Source organism: Psittacula echo (assembly GCF_963264785.1).
Source record: "Psittacula echo genome assembly, chromosome: 2".
Taxonomy (NCBI): Eukaryota; Metazoa; Chordata; class Aves; order Psittaciformes; family Psittacidae; genus Psittacula; species Psittacula echo.
This window is the reverse complement of record NC_137737.1, coordinates 61,944,707-61,969,273: the sequence shown is the minus strand read 5'-3', so window position 1 is coordinate 61,969,273 and position 24,567 is coordinate 61,944,707. Positions and strand designations below refer to the sequence as shown.

Here is a 24,567-nt window from a genome sequence, read left to right as displayed (position 1 = left end):
GACAACTGGAAAAAGGGAAATATAACCCCCATTTTCAAGAAGGGGAAAAAGGATGACCCAGGGAACTACAGACCAGTCAGTCTCACCTCTGTGATTGGCAAAATCTTGGAGCAGATTCTCCTGGAAGGCATGCTGAGGCACATGAAAAACAAGGAGGTGGTTGGTGACAGCCAGCATGGCTTCACTAAGGGGAAATCCTGCCTGACCAATTTGGTGGCCTGCTATGATGGGGCTACGGAACTGATGGACAGGGTTAGAGCAGTTGATGTCATCTACCTGGACTCGTGCAAAGTGTTCAACACTGTCCCACACAACATCCTTGTCTCTACATTGGAGAGACATCAATTTGATGGATGGACCACTCGGTGGATAAAGAACTGGCTGGATGGCCACACGCAAACAGTTGTGGTCAATGGCTCAATGTCCATCTGGAGATCAGTAACGAGTGGGGTCCCTCAGGGATTGGTGTTGGGACCAGTCTTGTTCAACATCTTTGTCGGTGACATGGACAGTGGGATTGAGTACGCCCTCAGCAAGTTTGCTGATGACACCAAGCTGTGTGGTTTGGTTGATACGCTGGAGGGAAGGGATGCCATCCAGAGGGACCTCGACACAGTTGTGAGGTGGGCTGATGCCAACCTGATGAAGTTTAACCATGCCAAGTGCAAGGTCCTACACCTGGGTCGGAGCAATCCCAGGCACAGCTACAGGTTGGGCAGAGAAGAGATTCAGAGTAGCCCTGCGGAGAAGGACTTGGGGGTGTTGGTTGATGAGAAAATGAACATGAGCTGGCTTCAGTGTGCGCTCGCAGCCCAGAAAGCCAACTGTATCCTGGGCTGCATCAAAAGGAGCGTGACCAGCAGGTTGAAGGAGGTGATCCTGCCCCTCTACTCTGCTCTCGTGAGACCTCACTTGGAGTATTGTGTGCAGTTCTGGTGTCCTCAACATAAAAAGGACATGGAACTGTTGGAACAAGTCCAGAGGAGGGCCACGAGGATGATCAGGGGACTGGAGCACCTCCCGTATGGAGACAGGCTGAGAAAGTTGGGGCTGTTCAGCCTGGAGAAAAGAAGGCTGCGTGGAGGCCTCATAGCAGCCTTCCAGTATCTGAAGGGGGGCTATAGTGATGCTGGGGATGGACTCTTCATTAGGGACTGTAGTGATAGGACAAGGTGTAATGGGTTCAAACTGAAACAGGGGAAGTTTAGATTGGATATAAGGAAGAAATTCTTTACTGTTAGGGTGGTGAGGCACTGGAATGGGTTGCCCAGGGAAGTTGTGAATGCTCCATCCCTGTTGGTGTTCAAGGCCAGGTTGGACAGAGCCTTGGGTGGCATGGTTTAGTGTGAGGTGTCCCTGCCCATGTCGGGGGGGGTTGGAACTAGATGATCTTAAGGTCCTTTCCAACCCTAACTATTCTATGATTCTATGATTCTATATATGATTATATAATGCATTTTGAATTTTCATGAAAGCTAGGACACCAGAAGCAGGGTAACATTTATTTTACTTTAAAAGAAGTTTCAGTTAAGCATGTTTCAACCTTTAAGTAAATAAAATGCAGATTATCTCCTTTATCTTCTTGGAAGTCATCCCAACTGAATGCATGTATTTTTAGAAAATCTATCACTTTCAAGACACGCTTCCCCACAAGGCTATATCTACCACCCTAGTGTTTTCAGTTGACAGTTAGATGAAGCTGATATCTACAGCATATGCTTTTGTTCATGCTACGTATTCAAATACAAAGGCGTGGTTAAATTCTGATGTCCTTTTTCAGGAGAAGACTGGGGAAAACATCTGCCTCTTGATGGAAGCCATCTGGTATAACCAGACATGAAGTCAAGCATTTTAACACAGTGTGCTCCTCAGAATTACACTTACTTAAGAGAATTACAGATCCTTCCCCTAATGTTCTCATCACACACCATCCCAGGGATTTTCCCTTGCACCCACCTAGGATTGATTGGTGCAATTATCTTGCAAAGCTTTGTCTCAGTGCAATCAAAGTAACCAGAAACAGTAATAATCATTATGTAGATTTCTGTTGTTATTATCCTCGCTGAGCTTTTCATCTGCACAATTACAGGTGCAGGGAAAATCACAAAATAGTTTCTGTGGAAGAAGGGGCTGCAGAGGCTGAGATCAGCAGAACTGTAGAAGCTGCAGCACACCCTTGGTTTCTTCCAGAGGTGAAAGTTAACTTATCAGGGTTGGTAAGGAGGTGCGATCTCTTCTTACTTCATCCCATATTCGTAACATCACCAATTCTAGCCCTGTGTGGCCACACAGTGTCAGACTTCAGTCACTCAATTCTTACATGCATCAAACCTGACAGTGAGGGATCAAGTAGTGTATATCCTTATCCAAGGAGTCTGTTAGGACAGATACGATGCTGAAATACATAAAAGCTGTGTGTTAGGCAGCTTTCAAGAAAATGGCAGGTGTTCAGAAAGCTGCACAACCTTAAATGTACATCTTTAGGTGATGGGGATTAGCAGGCAAAAGGAAAGCAAAGTGACCATCAGTCCAAGATACTTGTAGGGCAAAGCCACATCATTTTCATTACATGGTTCTGCTCTGCTGCCAAGACTATCATTTCCACATACAATAAAGGGGACATGCAGTACCAGCAAATACAGTTTGCTTAACTGTGCTGATCTTCAAACACAGGGCAATACTACACTCAGGGAATCTGAAGAAAATTTGTAGTCTTTTCTGGTTCCCTTAAAGAGGTTATTCCCTATGGCAGAAATGGGGAAAAAAAAAAAAAAACCAAGACATTGCACAGATATGAAGCTGGTCCCTAGTGCTTCATGTTAGGGTTGGAATGTCCTGTCACCAGTTATCCACTCACTAGTCGTTTGCCCAGGCATCAATACTGGGGCCAATACTGTTTAACATTGTCATTAATGACCTTGATGATGGGGCAGAGTGCACATTCAGCAAGTCTGCAGGTGATACAAAGCTGGGAGGAGTGGCTGACAGGCTAAATGGTTGTGCTGCCATCCAGAGGGACTTTGACAATTCTGGGGAAATGGGCAGAGAGGAACCTCATGAAGTTCACGAACAAGAAATGCTAAGTCCTGCCCTGGGGAGGAACAACCCCAGGCATCAGGTCAGGCTGGGGAGGCAAGTGTCTGGAAAGGAGCTCTGCAGTAAAGGTGCTGGAGAACCTGATGGACACTGAGCTCACCATGAACCAGCAAACATAACCTCTGCAGCAAAGAAGGCCACAACATCCCATGACAACATTGCCTTGGACAAGGACTCTGGAGCAGAAAGAGAATGAATAAATTCTCCATTCACCTATGTAGTACCTAAATGCCTTCACTATGAAACTGAACTACTTCCCTCATAGTTCCCTAGTCTCATTCATAACTTACAACTTCTGTAGCAAATGAGTGGAGGACTAAATAGTCAACAGCCTCCTTTATTATATAACCATGAGGCTTCTCAGAAACCAGGTCACTTCAGTTCATTGTATGAGAAAAGGATCTAGAAAACATGCATGATCATGCAATGTGTCACTAGCCTGTGTACATGGAGATGATAAAAGATGCATGGCAACTTTCATTCAAGAGTTTCCCTATCTCTATTAGTAACAGTGGAGGCCTCACAGTCAAATATTGTCATGAAGTTCACAGCAATGAAGCCAAATTGTCAACCAGACCATACTGGTTTTGTTTTAAGGTATCTCCAGTGTCACGTTAGGAGGAAATCCTCAAGAGAACCTGCTGGTTAGAGACTGCCAAAAGACTATGAGCTGTCAGGCTTCTCCCTGCCAAAATCCTGACTGATAGCAAGTCAGCCAAACACTCTCTGGCAAGGACCTCCTGTGAAGCTTCTTGTGCCTGCTGCTTTGAGCTCGTTGGTCCAGACAAGTTAACTCCAAGCCTGCCAATGAGGAACAAAGATTTGGTGTAGTTGCTACACAAATACTAGACACTAGTAGCTGTCCATTCCCAAGGGTGCTTATAGCATCTCTTCCCTCCTTGGCAAGCTGCACAAGGCTTGGTGCACTGCACAAGGCCTCCCTCCTTGGCAAGGGGCTGAAGAGATAACTGTACTCTGTAATGTGGCTGCGGCTGGTAGAAGGCATGCCTACAGCCTCTTCTGATGGAGGTGTGTGCACGCCCTTACGAACACCTCAGACCTCCGCTCTGGTCAGCCCTGTGGAGATCATAGAATCATAGAAATAGTTAGGGCTATTAAGGCCCTTAAGATCATCCAGTTCCAACCCCCCTGCCATGGGCAGGGACACCTCGCACTAGACCATGTTGCCCAAGGCTCTGCTCAACCTGGCCTTGAACACTGCGAGGGATGGAGCATTCACAAATTCCTTGGGCAACCCATTCCAGTGCCTCACCACCCTCACAATAAAGAACTTCTTCCTTGTATCTAACCTGAACTTCCCCTGTTTACGTTTTAACCCGTTACTCCTTGTGCTATCACTACAGTCCCTAATGAAGAGTCCCTCTCTAGCATTCTTGTAGGCCCCCTTCAGATACTGGAAGGTTGCTATGAGGTCTCCACGCAGCCTTATCTTTTCCAGGTTGAACAACCCCAATTCTCTTAGCCCACCTTCGTATATGGGCATAAGCGAGGACAACCTGGTTAGGTTTTGCACGCATAGGGGTTGGTGTGCTAGGAGTTGCCCACCTTTGAGATCAGGTCTGCCGGCCACCCTCTGCTCCTCCTCCCTGCCCCCACAACGCATCGTGGTGCAGGAGACAGTCGCAGGCCTGGGACTGCGGTCTCTGGTGGCGGAGGTGGATCCTAGGCCAGACGGGCGCTCCCATTCTCCGCCTCCCGCTCCTATCCAGGGTAAGAGCGGAAGTTAGAGCGGAGGTTAGAGCGGAGACCACCGAACAGCAACACACAGCTACCACAAGGCTCCGCAGGAGCCCAACGTCAAAGCGCAGCCGCCAGCCCGAACCGCCCCGCCCATGCTGTTCCGCGCCGCCACGTTTCTCGCTCCCCGGCCCACGAGGGAGAACTACAGCTCCTATCGTGCCTCGCTCTGCCCGCCCTTCCGGCCGCCGTGTCCCATGCGCCGCGGTGCCTGCCTGGAGTAGTAGTTCCAGCGCGCGGATCCGGAAACGTGTTCCCAGTGTGGGAGGAGCACTGCTCCCTATCCCCGCCGCGCTAGCGGGCTGCGCTGTGCCTTTAAGACCGGCCGGACACCCGATGTCTGGCGCCTGCGCAGAGAGGCCTTGACCTCGCCGCCGCCGGTGACTATTGGGGCGCCCCTGTTCCCCCCCCCCCTCCCTACTCCCCCCTGCGGCAGCGCCAGGCTCCGGCCGCGCAGCCGGGCCAGCGGCAGCGGGTGTCGCCATAGCGACAGCCCCCCTCCCTTCGGCCGGCACGATGGAGGTGACGGCAGACGGGGGTGATGGGCCCTCTGTGGAGGGCTCGGCCGGGATGATCGCGGAGATCCGGGCGCCGGGCCCGCGGCCGCTGCGCCTGCTGGAGTGGAAGGTGTCGGTGGGGGCGGCAGTGCAAATCGGGTCGGTGCTGGCGCTATGCGCCCCGCTGCCGCCAGCCCCGCGTCCCGCCACCGCCGCCCCGCCGCCTGCCGCCAGCGGCGCCAGTACCCGGCCGCAGCGAGCCGGCGCCGAGCGCAAGCTGAAGGCGGAGCGGCCCGGCGTGGTGAGGGAGCTGTGTGTGCGGCCCGGACAGGTCATCGCGCCCGGGTGAGTGCAGGGCGACGGCGGCAGGGGGGAAAGGCGGCTGGCCTTGGCGGCGATGGCGGCGAGCAGCATGGGGAGCCTGGCCCAGGACGCGGGTTTCGCGCTGCTGTTTTGGGGGACGGGCCGGTCCTTCAGCTCCGCTTCCGCTTCACGGTGCTAGTGTGGATCGTAAACCTGTGCCCGCGCTGCTTTATGTCTCGGCCATATAACTGCTGGCAGGGAAAGGCTCTTGCTAGGAAGCTCTGCATAGGGTAACGTGCAGGAAGCAGGCTTGCGAGGAGGAGGATGATGGAAAGGTGCAGGAGATCGTGCTGTGTAGTCCCTTATTTCAGAGCCGAGTCATTCGCTATGAGAGCTGAGCATGCCCTCCACGTGCTTCGGGGCACTGCCCTTACGGGACAGAACTAAGGGGAAATGCTTTTTTAAGTTGGGCACTTCGCTGTTAGGTTGGTGCAAAACTCAGGTAGCAAAGGGACCCTTTCTTGTCCCATAGGAGGAATTTTAATGGAAATTAGCGCTGCAGCGAGACGTTTTTAAAATTACTAGAAATCATACATATACTATTGGCAGCCTAATGCTTTTAATACTGTAGATGTTCTAATGCGTAAGGCATTTACATTACAAAAGTAAACGAGAAGGTGTAATTTGAACTTTTAGGAGAGCAAGGGATTAAATGGGTGAGATTTTCCATAGTTTATAGATTAATAGTGGTTTTGACTTGGTAAGACTGGATGTTTGTCGACTTTTAAATTCTTACATGGCTAATAGATAGGGCCTCTCAGATTTCTAAATTAAATTGGACTAATAGCTTGCTACCCTGTACTTCAAGCAGATTGTTTCTCAACAGGAAACCATTGAAACTCTCGACTTCCTCTGTTTTATGACAGCAAGTCATTTTCTTTTATTGCAGTTCTCTTGATTTTTGGGTGGGTGCTGCCAGACCTAAACTTTCTTGATTGAAAATCATCAGTATATACAAAACATCAGTGTATGGGGGTGCTCTCAAAGGTTTAGGAGAAAATTAGTCGGTAATATAAGGTGCTACAGAATAGATAAAAGCTGTGTTTTGCTACCGAGAGCATTATTCTTTCTGAGATAAGACTGTGGCTTTCCTTTTGTGCTACATCAGCATTCTGCTGTTGCATCTGGTGCAACATGGCCAATCTTTTAATATCAGATTTAGAACAAAGGCACCATAAATGCTAGGTCAGACTAAAATTTTAGAATACTATATGCATGGTGAAAATAACCTTGATAGTGCTGAGTGGAAGAGGAGATAAAGTTCTGGTGTTGTTGTCTCATTATGTTAACTAAACACTTGGGAGGAAAAACAAAGAAAACAAGATCTTAAATGGTAAACAATTTAAAATATGCTGGGTATGATGTAGCAGTGTTTTAGGCTTAGCTTTGCTCAGTGTAAGCTTGGGACTTGAATGTGCATTTTTTTATACAATGCTTTTATTGGATTTGACTAGTCTTAATTCACTTGATTATAGTTAGCACATCCTGGCTTTGAGACAGCTAGAAAATATATACTGTTTTTTTACTGTTGTTCTTGGCTTCTAACCCCTTTGTATCTTAGACCACTAGAAGTTAGTTCTTAAGTTATTGACTACTGCTGAATATTATGCTTCTGGAATTCAGACTTTCTAGTGCGCATTCTCTATTGCATCCTGCAATGGTATTTACTGGTGAATGTAGAAGTTCAAGCAAAGAGGTAGAAGCATGAACTAAGGGTAGCAGAGCTAGTCAGTTAAGGGTTTGCTTTGTGTGTGAACATGTAATCTCTTCCCTGTAGCTTCCCATTTTGTAGAATGGAAATAATAGCATTCCATAACCCATCAGCAATATTTAAATATATGTTAAGGTTGTGCAGTATTAAAATACAGGTGTGATTAAGATAGGTAACATATCCGGAGATGCTGAATAAATTACAGATTATTTTTTTCTTAAAATTCAAACTATCCAGGGTGGTAGGTGCCATTTGTTTCCTTCAAAAAAAAAAGTGGGTTTGGTCAGTTTAGCCCCATATTCTCTATAAACCAAAGATATGTGCGAATATTTATCAGGCAGTTAAACGTTGTAGAAATACTGATTCTATTGCAAATGTATTTCCTTTTCATTACAACTTGAGAACATAAGTTGATTAAACCTTTTTTATTTGAGAATACATAATGTGACTGGCTAAGGTTTTTTCCTATATCGATTTAGTCATTATTTCTGAAAATAATGACATCTTTTAGCACAAGTCTTCCCCTTTTAAAAATTTTGAGCTTTTGGTTATTTTTCTTTTATATCAGGCATGAAATGAAACGTTCATTACATGAAAGTAATTTTCCACATACATAGCACTTAGTTTTTTTGTAGTTTGATTACCCACTTTTTGGCACTGACAGTGATGTAAACGGCCCACAGGGGAGAGAGTGGTAGGGGTGGGGGTGACAGCCCAAGGCAAGCAGGAGGTGGCTGTTGTTTAGATTAGCAGAGGTGGGCTTGCATCAAATGTCAAACTAGGATTGAAGAGAGGAAGGTGTTTGATGCTCTAAACAGCAGGGATGACAGTAAGCAGTTAATTAAAGGTCTTTGATGTTAATTAAGCATAATTTCTATGGGTGGCAGAAGCAACAAGCATCAAAAACTGCTGCACTGCTCTGTGTATTCTTAATGCCAGTTGACCATCAAGGTTAATCATTCTGAAGCTGCTACAGGTATGTCAGGATTCTGGGTTGGGTCAGTGTTTTATTTTAGGTAAATATTTACATAAGCATTTCTAATATGGAACAATCATCCCTTGATGGAATATGCTACTGAAAATCTTTTTTGTTGTTGTTCGCATTAGTAAAGTCTTCCAAAATACGTATTACCTCTACATTTAAAAAGCGTAACTTTGTATCTTGTTATGTAGCTTTAGTAGTTAAACTTGGATTCTTCAACAGAACATAAAGTATATGAGAGTTGTAATAAAAATCTTGTTTAAACCTGTCTGGTTTCTAATGAAGCAAACCTTGTATTTTGTGGAAGATAGCAGGAAAAGGGTGGGAATGTGTTTTTTAAAACTGTAGACTTTTGTGTCATTACTTTTTTTTTTTTTTTTTTTGTATCAAGAACTTGATTGGATAACCAAAGGAAGATATATATTTTTTTATATAATGTCACAGAGCCTCAGGGCCTAGTTTACCACCCAAGATGAAGACACTTAACCCTGGACCTCAATACTTTTCATCTTCCAGTCTTCAAGAGGAATAAAATGCTGATTAATTACTGTTTATTTTGAAGTGATGACATTTGTAATAAACTACAGGAAAATCAACTTGCTGTCTCATTTAGACACAAATGTTTTCATAATATCCTGTCAAATATTTAATGAGCTTTACTGGAGTCTAAAAAACCTCAAAACCCTCATTGCCAAACACTGAGGATTGTTGAATAACAAATAACAATCACAGCTTAATACATCTCTCTCCTTTTAAGCTTTAGATTCATTCAGTTATTTTTTTTTATCTTATTGTAAGTTTGGTATGCATCTTTCCAACCCTTTTCCTGTGTACCCTCCCTTGTGATACTACAGAAGCGTGATTTTAGTGGGTCTGTCTTGTGTTCAGTCGAATTTGATATTGAAAAAGAACCAAGTTATAAGAGAGGGTTTTCTCTCCTTCATTGCCTTCTTTTTCTGCTTTATTTCTCTGGCACCTAACAAGTTGGGAGCTCATGGTATAGCTAATAGCACTGAATGGTAGAATACAAAGTCTCTTTTCTTTACATGACCATCTGTTTTTACAAAACTTGTAGGAATTCCCTTTCAAAAGAGAATCAATTTGCTCTGTCAGGTTGGGTTGGAAACAGGCATCATTCTTGGAAGCTGCCAGTTGTGTGGTTGTGACAGCTTGTGTCTGTAGTTGGTTTTGGTGTGGCTTCCTTAGGCCATGGCTTCTTGATTGCTTCAGGCTAATATGAGAGTTTGCTGGAAGAGATGCTCAAGCTTCTGTGTGCCTCTAGTTTACATTAAGTTGGGAGTTGGAAATTATGTAGCTAAAGATGCCTTGGTCTCTGTCTTCTTTCTCATTCCCCTGGAAAAGTTTGGGGGATGAAGAGAGAGAAAAGACTTTTGCTTTGAAGTTAGAAATTTTTATCTTGAGAGTTTTATTTTTCTTCCTTTGAGAAGTCTTAGTAGTACAACTTACATGTTGGAGCAAGTCCAGAGGAGGGCCACAAGGATGATCAGGGGGCTGGAGCACCTCCTGTATGAAGACAGGCTGAAAAAGTTGGGTCTGTTCAGCCTGGAGAAAAAAAGCTTGCGTGGAGGCCTCATAGCAGCCTTCCAGTATCTGAAGGGGGCCTACAAGAATGCTGGGGAGGGATTCTTTATTCGGGGCTGCAGTGATAGGACAAGGAGTAATGGGTTCAAACTTGAACAGGGGAAGTTTAGGTTAGATATAAGGAAGAAGCCTTTTACTGTAAGGGTGGTGAGGCACTGTAATGGGTTGCCTAAGGAAGCTGTGAATGCTCCATCCCTGACAGTGTTGAAGGCCGGGTTGGATGGAGTCTGCGGTGACATGGCTTAGTGTGAGGTGTCCCTGCCCATGGCAGGGGGGTTGGAACTAGATGATCTTTAGGTCCTTTCCAGCTCTAACTATTCTATGATTCTATGCCTGCCTAGACCTTTCTAATTTGATGACTGCGTGTTTAGTGTTAACTCAAGGGCTGACCCTAGCAGGGATCCTAGCCATTCAGGTAGTCTAAGTCAGTCTTACCCAGTGGAAGGCTCCCCTTAGGTAATTTGATAACCCAACATTTGAACTCACTAAATAAAAACGAACATAGGGTGATGGTATTGCAAATTCTTAAATATTACTAGAAGTATATTAAAATATTTTCAGTTGGGACTTTCTAGCCTAAAGGCTTAGTAAAGTTACCAGCCTTTCATTTTGGGATCTCTTTTTGGGAATGTTAATAGATAATGCATTGCAAGTTGTCACTTATATAATATTCTTATGAATATCTGTTTTGTGTAATTAATGGTTAATCTAAGGTCTTCTAGCACATGTGGATAGTTGAATTTGCAGCAGCTTCCTTTTTAAATATATAGGGAGTATATATGACTTCCTGGAAAGAAAGGTAGTATTGTTTTACAGGTTACAGTTCAAGGATCTTGATTAAACATTTTGTCTAGGTTTTGTTTTGCTGAACCTAGACCTATGGAATTGGATATCTTACCCTCAGACTGTAGAGGGATAGATCCTGTCACTAACAGGAGGGCCTTGTCTGTCTTTGAAAGACTTTGGAAGACAGAAAAAGTTTTCCCTTTTTTTTTGTGTGGACAGGAAAGTGCTTCCACAAATACTGTATACTGTGAAACTTGGGTGAGAATTTCTCATTGTGTTTTAGAGAATCATGGAATGGTTTGTATTGGGAAGGACTTTAAGTTCTTCAAGTTCCAACTCCTCTGCCATGGGCAGGGACACATCACACTAGACCACGTTGCCAGTGCTCAACAGACGTGTGTTTTCCTTCAGAATCTGTATCCTGACTCCTAATGATGAAGTGCTGCTTATCTGAAAGACTGAACTATTGTTTCCAGTCAGTAGAAACTACTCCTGTTGCCCTCAGATGAGCCTGCTGAAAAGGAATTAGCCAGAGTGAAATACATATGCCATTTGTCAGAGCACACTTTTCTGACATTTTCCAAAACACTAGTCCTGTTAAAAAGAGGGAGGGGAGGAGGAGCCTATATCAATACCCATTTTCAAAACAAAAGGCAAAGGTGTTTTGTGCTCTTTCCAGTGCAATGGGAAGGAAATTTTTCTTTAGTCATCTGATGGGACTAATATTTCGATTTAGGGTTACTGGGCTGATGCTGGGTAATTTATATGAGATAGCATTAATCAGAACCACCTTGATCCAGGACCCTTTTACTTTGTGTGTTACTGTGTAAAAGATGGCAGTAAACCACATAGATTACATTTTACAAACACATCAATTTTTTTATAGTATGTCTTTTTTTAAGGGAAGTGTGGGATACACTAATAATAAAAAAATGCCTTTCTACAATTTTTGTATTTTTAGAAAAACTGTAGAATAAGGCAGTGATTTAGACATTTAAAATTAATAGTGCCCATATGTTTGTATTGTGATTTGTAGTTTAAAAATTACATGTGAACTGCATAAATGCCCATTCACAGGAGAGATGGGTGAGCAGTTCTAGCCAACGCAGGCATCAGTAAACAAGAAGGGAACTTAATTAACTTTCCAGGTAACTTCACAGCTATTTATAATACTTCCTCTTTATATGCTGAACATATAAAGCATTCTAATCTGTTGTGCTTTGGGTTTGGAATGTGGTTTTGGGCTCACGTGATGCTGTTAGGTGTCCTGGGAACGTGTGTGGTCATGTGGCTGTTGACAAATGTGGAGCTGCTGTTTCCTGGTTTGAATGCTGCTGCATAATATATGACTATCATGTCCCTAAGTTCTTTTAAGGATGTTAAGAGTTCCTACATTTTCCTTTGTAAGTGTATTCGTTGGCTTAGCAGCAACTCCAGAGGAAAATGCATACATAAAGAAGTGTCAAGATAAGTTTACCACAATATCCAAAAGGAAAAGGAGGGGAAGAAGCTGTTAGACTTGAGGATTCTCGGAAGTAACAAAGGGACCATGATTACTTAAGTGTCTTGTTCTAATGGAGAACGTAATGAAATGTTTGGAGAAGGTGTAATGTTCTCTGTTAATAGATGGATCTTTCTAAGGCAGAGGAGGAAAGGTTACAAGATCCTCCCAGATTTCATATGCACAGTAAGAAGCAAAAACCACCTGTACAGCTTTGCTGCTAGCTCTGCGTGTGTATGTCAGACTGTCTTTCTCAGTCATCTTTCTCTCCTTTGGTGTTGTGTTTGTTCGGTGTTCATCTGTAGATGTTTCTTTAGCTGTGGGCCTGCAGGTGCAGAAGGCAAATCAAGTCTATTTAGGTAATCTTCCCTGGGGGTAGGAGGAATGCAGTGGTAAATTGGTCTGAGATAAGGGGAAATTATGTGCCTTTAGCTGGAGGAGAAGTGGGGCATTTGAGAAGGTATACACCTGAAAAGAACAAAAAGGAGTCAGAAATGGGATTACTTCAAGGCTGTTGTCATCTGGCTTTGCAGCACTTCCGCAGCAGCTACTGTTCTTTAGTAGCTGATGTGAAAGTTGAAGCCTGGTTTTAGAAAATTGCGGGTTTATGTTAATTGGCCTTCTGTCAATTAGAAGGATGTACAGTCACCTCTCTGATACTTCATCTTTTGATAAATGCCAGTTAGGTTGGCAGTGTTCATCATATGTATGTATATTTATGCCATGTATAGATTTGGATGACTTGGATTTTCAGTCCTGCTGTCAGATCAATATTACTGAACTAATGAACTCGTCTTGAAGTACATGTGCTGAAAAGCTATACTTAGTGGTTTAGAAAATGGATCCTGGGATAACATAAGCTTTGTAAAAATATTTCATTTGAAAGGAGTAAGTAGATTTTTCTTAGGAGCTGTACCATGCCTCATTGTTCCCTTGCCAGCTTTTCTGTTTTGAATGGTCTTCTTTTTTTAAACCCGTATTATTTATTGCCTTTACCCTGTATTTCTTATGCAAGCAGGTGCTGATGGCAGTGGATTCATGAGATGCTAAGAGAGGGAAATCATAAAAAAAAATGAAACACCTTCTTTAGTGTAACAATGAAAATCCTGGGTATTTATATTTAAACCACAGGTGTGGACATGTTCTCAAAGCTACTATGTTTTAGCTATTTCAGAACATCTTTTATACCCTGCATAATTCTTACTTTTCTAAGATATGTGATAGAAGGAAGCTGGTGATGATCTATTATGTTTCTAGCTATAACTGGCATTAATCTTCACTCGGGCATCATGGTTGCTGTGATGCTTGTGTGTAGAATTTGCAAATAGCCCTTAGAGATGCTGTCGGCAGTTTGAAGGCCCATGGGACTTTTTCAGTTGTGTTTCTATTCTTGATGTAAAGTTCTAATGTTAAGTGTAGTCCAGGGACATGCATTCGCTTTGATTTTACTGTTACTGCTTCAAATGATGGACATCTCTTCAGTTACGAATACGTAATCCGTGTATGAACACAAGGTATTTTCCAGTCTTTCTAGTGTTAAGCTGGTAGATGCAGTTTTTCAGTTCTCAAAGTTGTGATGCAAGTATTTGGGAAGTACTGTGTGACTGCTAACGCTGCGATGTAAGAGAGCTGGCAGTAGAAACCCAATTGCATGAAACAGTAATATTAATAGTTGACAATAATGATGGGGGGGGATCTGTCTGCAGAACTACTGCTTCAGTGAATTACTGAGATGTGACAACCTATTCTGTTACTGTTAGAAGTAGCACTTACTAGTAAAGAAGCAAGTTAGAAAGATGTGAGCTCGTAACTCTGTACTTCTGAATTAATTCTGTATGAACTTTGTTTTGAGGGTATTTTATGCAAAGGTATAGAGAAGCGCTTTTTTTTTTTTTTTTTTTTTTTTTTTAAGGTATTTTTGAGTTCTCCTGAATAGAAGATTTTAGCTAAAAAATGTTCTAACTAAAATAAGCTATTCCAAATAACATTTGAAAGACTTATTGGATTTTATGCAAAGAAGACTGTGAAGCCTCTTGGGGTTTGTTGGTTTTGGTTGATTGGTTTGTTGTTTGGGTTTTTTTTGTACCTTTTTATTTTACAGTATTAATTTCTAACATGCAAGAAGTTATCCATAGATGTGTGCATGGACGTCAGAAAGGGTTACCTCCTTCCTTGTAATGCCAAACTCTTCCAGGAAAAAAAGGAAATGCTTCTTAAAGACTTGCAAATCATGGAAGTAGACCTACTTCATGCTTAAGATATCTTTTGGATTATAAATAAAATCCAGAAACTCTGGGCCTAAGTTTTTCTTGCCACTCATGACCTATGTCTAAACCTGAATGGGTATCTTTCCTGGAAAGTAGAAGAGAAAAATGACTTTTCAGCTTTTCTATTCTAAAGTGTTTTGAAGTTCACTTTTTAACTCATAATTATGAATGGTTTGTGCCTAACGGGGGGGGGGGGGGGGGGGGGGGGGAGATAGCAATCTCAAGGCGCATGATTTCCTCATTAGCCTTGGAGAGAGGCCTGGAAGTGTGAACTATGCTTTCTATGAGGTACTACTTGCAGCAGTTGTTATTATATGATTGTTGTAATTGCAAATGTATCTTTACCCTGATGTCTGCATCATGCTAGAATAGGGCATTAGGGTTTGGGGTTTATTTTTGTTTAATTTTGGAGTGGTTTTCAGAATAGCACACTTGGTTGTGTAAGGCCTCTGGGGCTCCCACATATTTGAAATACAGCCTTCTCTGCTTGCTTGTCCTTGAGTGTAAATCAAGTGGCTTCTATAAAGAACTGATGAGACAAGTTTCTTGCAGCATCTGGAAGAGGCTATGGGCCATGTGTTGCCAGTAGGAGCAAGAGCCATGTGTACTTGTCATCCTTGGTATTTTTAATCCATTATTCAAGGACTCTCTCTGCTTCTTCAAAGATAGTGATGAGGGTTAAATAAATACAGCAGTTAAATATCTAAGGAATTACTTACATGGCGATTTCAAGGTGATTAAGGCTTTGAAAAATTCTTGTTACAGACTGGAGTCATATGTAACAGAGGCTGTGGCTTGATGTAGATTGGGCTTGCATGCTCTTTCTAGTGGTTCTAAATGCTGCAGCCACATACCACAAAATGTTGTTCTAGTATAAGCTAGCAAAAATGTTGGTGTTTCACAAATTTGAGTGAACGAAATTGTAGAAGTAGGCTTTAAGTTGAATCAAACTTCATCTGTCTTCCATTATAGTCTCATGACAGCTAAAAGATTGTGTATTTTGTTCTCAATCAGTTGGTTGATTCAATAATAGTTGATGTTAATAACCATTGATGTGAGATGTGTTCATTTGGTAATTTCACCCCTTGATAATTTGCCGATAACATTCTCTTCAGCATGCTGCAGGACCAGGGAGAGTGTTTGTTTACCTGTATGCCAGAATCTCATTTTGCTGCATTAAAATGGTTTCATATCTTCTAATGCTAATTGCAAGGTAAGATAGCAGCAGATTGAGGACAGTGGCTTTAAGTGATCACGGTAACAACTTGGGGTATGTGTCATCTGTCTTTATCCCTAACTGATTTGAGGAAACCCAGCAATCTCTTGGCTTTTGACAGATACCCATGAGATGCAAGTGAGTGCAGGGCAGTAGCTTTGTCTTGTAACTTTTGTCTATTTTCTCATTCACACATTTGGAAAGTTACACTGTATTTTCTATGCCAGTGCATGGTTCCTTGAAAAAGACTTTAAGGTAATAAATAAAACTTAGGTCTTCATGGCATGGAGATGTTCAAGCTAGCCTTGAACAGATAGGCAAGCTAGCTTTAGCCCTGTATGTAAAAACATTTACACCATTGATCTTTTCCCATCAGTCACCCTTGCTGGACTCTTCTATCAGCTGCTTTGACTCTAAACCCAGCAGGAAACCTGGATAGGGCTGGTGAGTTCTTCTACCTCCCAAGGTACTGAAATAGGCCTTTTTGGAAATGCAGAAGGAGCAGGTTGGGCTTTCAGAGGAAACTCTGGAGGGAGTGGGAAGCAGTCCATTGCCTTTCTTTGGGTGCAAGCCATTGGAGCAGTTGCCTCTGGAAGTGAAACCAAGCTGTAACAGAAGGCCGTGGCTAACTGAAGTTAGACTACTTTTGAATAACAGAGATAACATGTTAACATGTTATGCTGGGTACCTTTAAAGTACAGGTCTTTCGTAGTTTTCTTCAGTAAAGCTGTCTCATGGCCATTGTACATGTGTGCTTCATCTGGCCAGTCCCTTACCCCTCTACACCCCAACCATGATAAGCTAGTTTTTAAGAAATTATTGTTTCTGTAACTCCTGCACTTGTTGCTGTCATTCTTTGTTGCAGGAAGTGTTGGATCATGCTGAGGGGAGCAGAGGGGAGACAACAGGGGACCAAAACCCAACCAACCAAAGCAACATTAAAACCTGTAGGGGATTGCTTTTTGTTTGTAGCAGATTCACTTCAGTGATTCAGTTAACTGGTTGCTACAACTGAAGAGTAGCAAATTGTAGCATAGATATGAGAGCTTTGTGCTAGCTTTCCCGCTGCAATTAACCTACTAGGAACCACACCATGGCTGTACTTGATACAAAGTTCTTGCATTTGAAGTCAGCACTAATGACCAGTCCTTCGAATTAGCACAGGCATTGACTTCCTCTGTTAATGAAAGCAAAATGTCTGTATTGAATTTCTTGAAAGCTTTCCCATTTTATTTTCTTTCCCATGCTGCTGATTGAAAGCAGATATTGTTAAAAGACTTGTTTTAGAAACAGTCAAACTGTGGAAGTGCTGGGAGAACAGCAAAGGGCTTATGGTCGCCTGCATCCTGAGGCCATTATTAAATGTCTGTCCCTATCCATGATCATTGCAACAAAATCGTTACACCTAGTGTCTCTCTTTCTTATTTACAAGCACATCTGGAAAGAATGTGCATAAGATCCTAGAGTGGGTTTCTTTATTTACATGTTCAAGTTTCATTTAAACCCCAATATATTTTTGTAACCTAAAAGAAACCGTGTGAGCAGTTTGCTGTTCTGTTGCAGTCCTTTGGCTATCAGGGTGGATACTGGTATGATCAACTCCTTCCACAGATACGCCCCCAAAAAACATGTGCCTTTCACAGCCCAGTGACTCTTCCCCAGTGCCTGGCTTACTTGCCCTGTTGTGATAGTTCGTAAAACTGGGAAAAGAATTTGCATCTCTTGTGACAGTTTCTTGGAATTTTATTATTGAATTAGCTGCTGAGCACTGCTTATCACCAAGTGGGTGCTGGAGAAGTCTGGGGAGAAAGAGTGATATTGTTAATACTGCCATCAGTAGAACGTATTGTAATTCTTCAGATTTGGGGGTATCTGTTTCTTCTGTCCAGAAATGGAAGTAGGGAGTGGCTCTGCTCTTTAAGCGGGCTTCGCTCATGACCCAGAGAACAAGCAGAAACTTGAACCCCCATTTGTATATGCAGCCATTTAAAGATAGACATGCACACTTTGATTCGGCTTGCTCTTGTCTGGTAATTGTCTTGGATCTCGGCCATTATATTTTGAAAATCCCTTACTTCAACAGCAAAAGGAGTGTTTCCAGGTCTGAAATTCACGAAAGTAGTTTTACTTGATTTCCATGCCTGTTCTTCCAAAGTATATTTCTTTTTAGTAATTGAAGCATATGTGCCACAACTTAAGTGAGTAAAACATTAAAGCATGCTTAAGCTTTAGTAGAGTTCAGGCATTCTTTCTGGAGCATTTAGTATGTGGGTTGTTTGGGCTTTTCCTTCTGAGAAGTCTGCTTAAGATCCTAAGAGTTGAACTTGAAACGTGACCAGCTTGGTTGTACAGTGATCAGAAGTTTGACAGTGCTCTAGAGGTCTTCCTCTGCCCTTTGGGTGAAACATCAGTATAAAGAGTGGTATGACAGAGCGCTTGATATGCTGTATTTTTTATCACCAGCAAGCATCATAAAATGGGTGTTATGGTCATATATAAATGTGTAAGGACAGAACTGATATTTAGCAGTGCTGTTTGGCATGTGATAAGGTACAGAGGTGCTGTTCAGGAGCAACTTAGAACTCTAGTTCTCTTATAAAAATCTCTTCTCTATTGAAATCAGAAGGATGAGATGATGTGTACCTACACATGAATGGAAACTCTTGCATGTCCTAATTTGAATCATACCTCAGCCCAGGAGCATACCAGCTCCTCCTATGTGGAGGTTAACCTCAAATGCAAAGTAGAGAATGCCTAAAGATATTTTGGCTTCTAAGCTGGCATTGAAAGACTTTTTATGCCAATTTAATTAGTATTTGATAGTTCAGGAAAAAACTTTGTCACCGTAAACTCTTACACACACTTCTGTAACTAATAATGCAAGATTTTTTTTTTTTTTGCCTTTTAGGTATCTGTAATTTTAGTTTCATACACTGAACACAGGTTGAAGATGAGCAGTTCTGACATGGTCCTTAGCATGAGTTGGTAGCCTAAAAAGGAGCTTAGTGATGAATCAAGGTAAAAGACAGCAAGGCAGACATATTGTCAAAGGGAGGGGGGAAAAGAAAAGTCAAGTGAAATAATGCAAACATGAGGGTGAGAGGAGAACTAAATAATCAAACAATGAAGTGCAAATAGCGACTGGCCACAGAACCAGCTTGTCTCTCATGCAGTTCCTGTACAAAACCAAGACTGGTGATTTATTATTTGTTTTCTGTGAAATACATACTGAGCTTAAAAGAAGGAGATCAAAAATGCTTACACAGAAAGAAGAGGTGTAATTTCCAAGCAGATAATGACTGCTAGTGAGAAGGTAATAGATCTGTCCTTTTGCAAGTTGCAATACTGGTAGTATGATGGCTTGTGAAGACTTTTCATTAAATAAACCTGACCTGAATCTAGTTTTTATTTTCAGAAAGGGAAAAATCCTCAGCATGGGTATCTGTCTAACTGCAGTTTTGTTAGTAATCAGTCTTCTGGTCATTGAGAAATGGGAGACACACTGGAAGTAAGCAGATGCAGTGACATTTGGAAAGTGGATTTTCTTTTGGAATTCCCAAATGCTTAATAGCCAAATATACAAATGGGAGATTTGAGCATGCAAAGCAGTTTACCCCCTGGTGCTGTCTGCTTATTGCAATACAGATTTGAAGCCAAAAAGAAAACATTGCAACCATGTTATGAAGAGCTTGGATTATTTTATTTGTTTTTATTTAGCTGCTTGGCTTTTCATTTTTCTAAAATATTAGAGAGCTGCTGCAGCTCATAGTCACAGAGTTGGGGAAATTTTGCATTATTTCAGAATTTAGGAATATATGTGGAAATTTTGGAAATTTTAGCCAAGCTATAGCTATTTATTAGGAGTTTAAAAAAAAGTCGTAGTTGGAAAGAACTGAAGAAAATGGGAGAAGTCTCTCATAATGACAGTTCGTGTAATTGAGAGGAAATAAATGGCAGTATTTTCAAGACCCGGAATTTCCAGAATGGAATTTGAACAATAGAGTACTTCAGTTGAATCATTCAACTGAAAAGCAAACTTTGTTTTCTAAGTACTTTTCAGAAGTAAATGTCACGCTTACCTGCATTTCAAGGTCTTAATTTCTGGCTTGTTTTAGCCATTGTGTGGGGAAAAAAGAATAAAAGTATCCTTTTGCGTGTCTTTATTTTAAAGTAACTGACAATCCAAGGCTTAAGGATCAGAAATTAAGTTACATCTGTGAAACGACTGAATCAATGTTTCTGCCATGACACAAAAAAGTAATACACTAAGATGAAATCAGTATAGATCTTGTCCCCCGTGCTTGGCACTGGTGAGGCCACACCTTGGATACTGTGTGGGTCCCTCATTACAAGAAAGACATTGAGGTGCTGGAGTGTGTCCAAAGGGCCACAAAGCTAGTGTAGGATCCGGAGAATAAGTCTTATGAGGGAACTGGGGTTGTTTAGCCTGGAGAAGAGAAGGTTCAGGGGGGACCTTATTGCTGTCTACAGCTACTGAAAGGAGGTTGTAGTGAGGTGGGGTCAGTCTCTTCTCCCAATGAACAAGCAATAGGACAAGAGGTAGTGGCCTCAAGCTGCTCTAGGGGAGGTTTAGATTAGATATTAGGAAAAATTTCTTCATTGAAAGGGTTGTCAAGCGCTGGAACAGATTGCTCAGGGAAGTGGTGGAGTCACCATTCCTAGAGGTATTTAAAAGACATGTAGATGTGGTGCTTAGGGACATGGTTTAGTGGTGGACTTGGTAGTGTTAAGTTTGCAGTTGGACTTGATGATCTTAAAGGTCATTTCCAACCTAAATGATTCTATGAATCTAAAGATTCCATATTTGATTTACATTACCATGTAGCATATTAATGGGGAGTTGTATCTAATTGAATGTAAGCTGTTTCTTGACAGACAGTGCTTGTTAATATATTTAATTTCTTTGCTAAACAAAGGTTAGAAACTGACATTGATATATGTTTCAGTCACTTTTAAAGGTGTGAAATGAAATAATTTGAATACTTAGTGTCTTTTTCCCAATGCTGGGGCAAAAGCATGTATCTGATGGGATTGGCACTCAAATAATAACCAGAAATTATTCTTCAAACTCTTTCAATATGTAATCATTAATCTGAGCATCTGAAATCAACCTGCAATAAGTGTAATGCCTGCATCTTTTTCAGAGGTGTCTTGGTGAGACTGGAAGGATGCAGCCATCCTGTTGTTATGAAAGGCTTGTGTGCAGAATGTGGCCAGGACTTGACTCAGTAAGTATTTTCAGCTCTTTTTTTCAGCTTCTCCTGGCTTGTGATTAGAAATACAAGCTCTTCCTTCTCTAATTTCATAGAATTGTAGAGTGTTTGTGTTAGAAGGGACCTTAAAGCCCATCCAGTTCCAGCCCCCTGCCATAGGCAGGTACATCTTCCACTGGATCAGGTTGCTCAAAGCCCCATCCAGCTTGGCCTTAAACACTGCCAGGGATGGGGCATCCATAGCTTCTCTGGGCAACCTGTGCCAGGGCCTCACCACCCTCACAGGGAAGAGCTTCTGCCTCAGATCTAACCTAAATCTCCCTTCTTTTGGTTTAAAGCCGTTCCCCCTTGTCCTTTCCCTACATGCCATTGTAAAAAGATCCCTTTCCAGATTTCTTGTAGGCTCCCTTTAGTTACTGAAAAGCTGCTATAAGGCTGCTGTGGCCTTTGCTTCTGTATTCTGAGTCTTAGTAGTTGTGAATCATAAGGGTAACTGAAGATGTAGATGCTAGGAAGAAGAGTATTCTTATTGCCTAACATAAGTAGGTGCTTAACATACAGAGTGCTCTTACAAGCAATGTTGAGAGGGAGTTTCCACTAAAAGTTAAATTTCAGCACAAAGCACTTCTTACGTTTGCTTAAAAAAAATCTATCGAGATTGGCTTATAAAATTATTGCTTAAAATTGAGTGATCTGAATATGTTAATTCTTGATCACATTATTAATAGTGTGATCATTTAATAAAGTGTATATCTTTACTGAAAAATTGCTGCTTGTAGGCAAGAATCTATTTTCATTTTGGATAAAAGCAAGACATGAAGACAAAATAGGCAAGTTCTGTCCCACTGTTACAAATGTGTGCCCTTTTTTTTTCCCATATATGTCACTGTAGTCACAGAGGCATTATTTAGAACTATACTTTTTAGTCATTGCGGGGATTCATAACTAGAAATATGGGTGAATAAGATGCCATGTGGATACCTGAGTTACAATTCATGTCACAAATTTATGACTTGATAACTGCGGACTCTCTTTCTGTGGAGGTAATTGTAGCGCAACTTGCTACCTTAGGTAGGAAATGTAAAGAGCATGCATACAGACACACTCCTGTCACAGTGTATTCTGCTTTGCTTTTTATGTACTCATAACTGAGGTTAAGAGTTGTAAGGCATGTCAACAGTGACTTAAACCTGAGTGTTCTACCTGTAGAGGTATAAATAGTTGTGAGGTAATAGCAGTTTCATCCATGTGATCTTGCTTCATTTGTACTGTGTTGTAACGGGAGCCAGCTTGTCTCCAGTGCTTCTGATGTAAGACTTCAAAGCTGGTTTAGATTTTTTTATTTATTTTTTTTTTTTTTCAAAATATTCTCCCATGAAACTAAAGGAATTTAAGCCTTAGGCCAAAAAGAAAGCAAATTCAAAAGATGATTGTATTTCTCTTTTACTCTGTCTCATTACTAATACAATTGGTAAAGAGAATGCTTCTTATGCATATCAGATTACTAATTCAACAGCTGTTTTCCAGAGTGGGCTGTATAATAGACTGGATTGTAGAAGTGAATGTTGTATGCTTATTTGGAAGGAAATACTTTGGTTTCATTTTAATTCACACTTATTATTAAGAACTATTTTGTGAGCATTATCCCATGAACCAGCACAAGTGGACTAAATGTTGAAAATGTTGTGCAATATGTAACCCTGTTAGTGGTTTGGATATGACTTTTCATAAAAACTTGACTGTTAATACTTTGTTAAGAAGTATTATGTGGTAAAATAAGAAACCTAACTGAAAGTTAGGGTAATAGCAAATAGGTTTTTGCCTGCCCTGAATGAATACTTGTTTTGAATGCAATCACATGTAAATATTGCTATGCTGCTCTTTCATTAAAAATCTAGATAAATTCAGGGTATACAGTGATTTCAATTTTCTTAATTAATACTTGTCTACTTCAGCTATCTTTATTTTATACAAAATAGCTTATACATATGGAAGAATGTGTTAGGTCTGCTGAGCCTCTGTCAGACAGCAATTCAAAAGCATGTGTATTAATTGCTTTCCTTGCCTGAAGAAAAGTGAGTACAGCCAGTTCACTGGCAGCTTGTTGGGTGTTGTTCAGTGGTACATCCTTTCTGTTAACTAATTCTTATGCTTATTCAACAAATGGTCTGGAAACAGTTCATCTCTTCTAAAGGCTCATTTACAATACCATTCATTGTTGCATATAAGAGATGTTACATCCTTCACTTCAGAGTTCAGAACATGGTAGAATGTGTATGTAAACTTAGGACCAAAGGAAGTACCTGTGTTTTGTTTCTCGTGCTTCCAAGCCCTAAGGTAACAGCAAAAGCATATCTGACTGTGACTGTGTCTGCTTCAACACAGCTAAGTAATATTTTTTTCCTCAGGTGCTTGCTTGTCATGAAGGGAAAACTGGCCAAAGTTTAACTCTGGTTGTAGATCTGATATCAAATTTTGCCCTTTGTAGGACGGGTACTTGTGAGAATTAAGAGATGTGCATGTGACACATAGGACAAAACTTGTATGATAGTATTTTTAATGTTGGTGAACCATAAATGTCTTTAAAATTAGGTACCACAGTTCCCAATAAATTGATCTTTGTAAGCTGTAAGCTAGTGATACTGATGATAGCAGTGGTGTTACTTGGTCAGTTTTCAAGGAATTTCATACTTCTGTGTGTACACACACACTTTCTCATAAATATATATACACACGAAAATGAGGATGATGTGTATACTGTATGTAATAATATTTATCATTAAAATGAGAAATTAATATTCAGTTAATTAAATAGTAATATTAATGATATTTATATTTATCTGTATATACGTTCATCTATATGTGATTATGTGAATACTAAGACTGTGTGTGTATAAAATTCACATAAAATATGGGCACACATGTAGTACTTCACTCTGTGCTGAAGGAAAAAGCATGTATGGGTATTTTTTGGATGCTTTTCTTGAGGCAGCATTCACATGTAAGTAGCATAAAGAATAATTTTGCCTATCCTTTGCTTACATTTATTTTATGGTCTGGCTTGGAGAAAAAGTAGATAATTGCATGCTGAGAGATTTCAGAAAAAGAAAAAACATTTAAATTTGGGTGGCTTGGTTGTTATACTTTGTAACTGTTTTCTAATGCTAATCAATACATAGATGTCTGTTTCATCCTAGTGTCATTTTTAATGAAATAATTATATGGAAGCATAACTAATTATGGTGACTTTTGAAAGGTTTTTATGGTGAGCTGCTTTGATCTCTATCCATTTATCCATTTGGTTCAGTAACTTACATTAGCAAGAATTTGAAAGAAGAGTGAATTAGTCTAAATAGTTTTCTGGTGGAGACTAGTTTGATACTCCAGATTTTAGTGTTAATTTTTCACTAAGCTATTACTCTCTCTTTTGATGCTTCTTTTCCCTGCATGATTAGGATACGAAGCAAGAATGGAAAGCAGAATGTGCCATTATCGACAGCAACTGTGTCTATGGTTCACAGTGTTCCAGAGCTGAAAGTTAGCTCTGAGGTAAG

At 41.2% G+C, this 24,567-nt stretch overlaps 1 protein-coding gene across 3 annotated transcripts in view; it reads left to right on the top strand.

The window, feature by feature from the left end:
* Nucleotides 1-5,298: 5,298 nt before the first annotated feature.
* CTDP1 (CTD phosphatase subunit 1) overlaps nt 5,299-24,567 on the top strand; it is a 104,795-nt gene continuing 85,526 nt past the window's right edge. For all 3 annotated transcript variants that reach the window (XM_080611402.1, XM_080611401.1, XM_080611400.1), the window contains exons 1-3: nt 5,299-5,696; nt 20,945-21,028; nt 24,469-24,562. In XM_080611402.1, the coding sequence (XP_080467528.1) occupies nt 5,371-5,696; nt 20,945-21,028; nt 24,469-24,562 (504 nt within the window). In that variant the 5' untranslated portion in view covers nt 5,299-5,370. The remainder of the gene's footprint in view (nt 5,697-20,944; nt 21,029-24,468; nt 24,563-24,567) is intronic.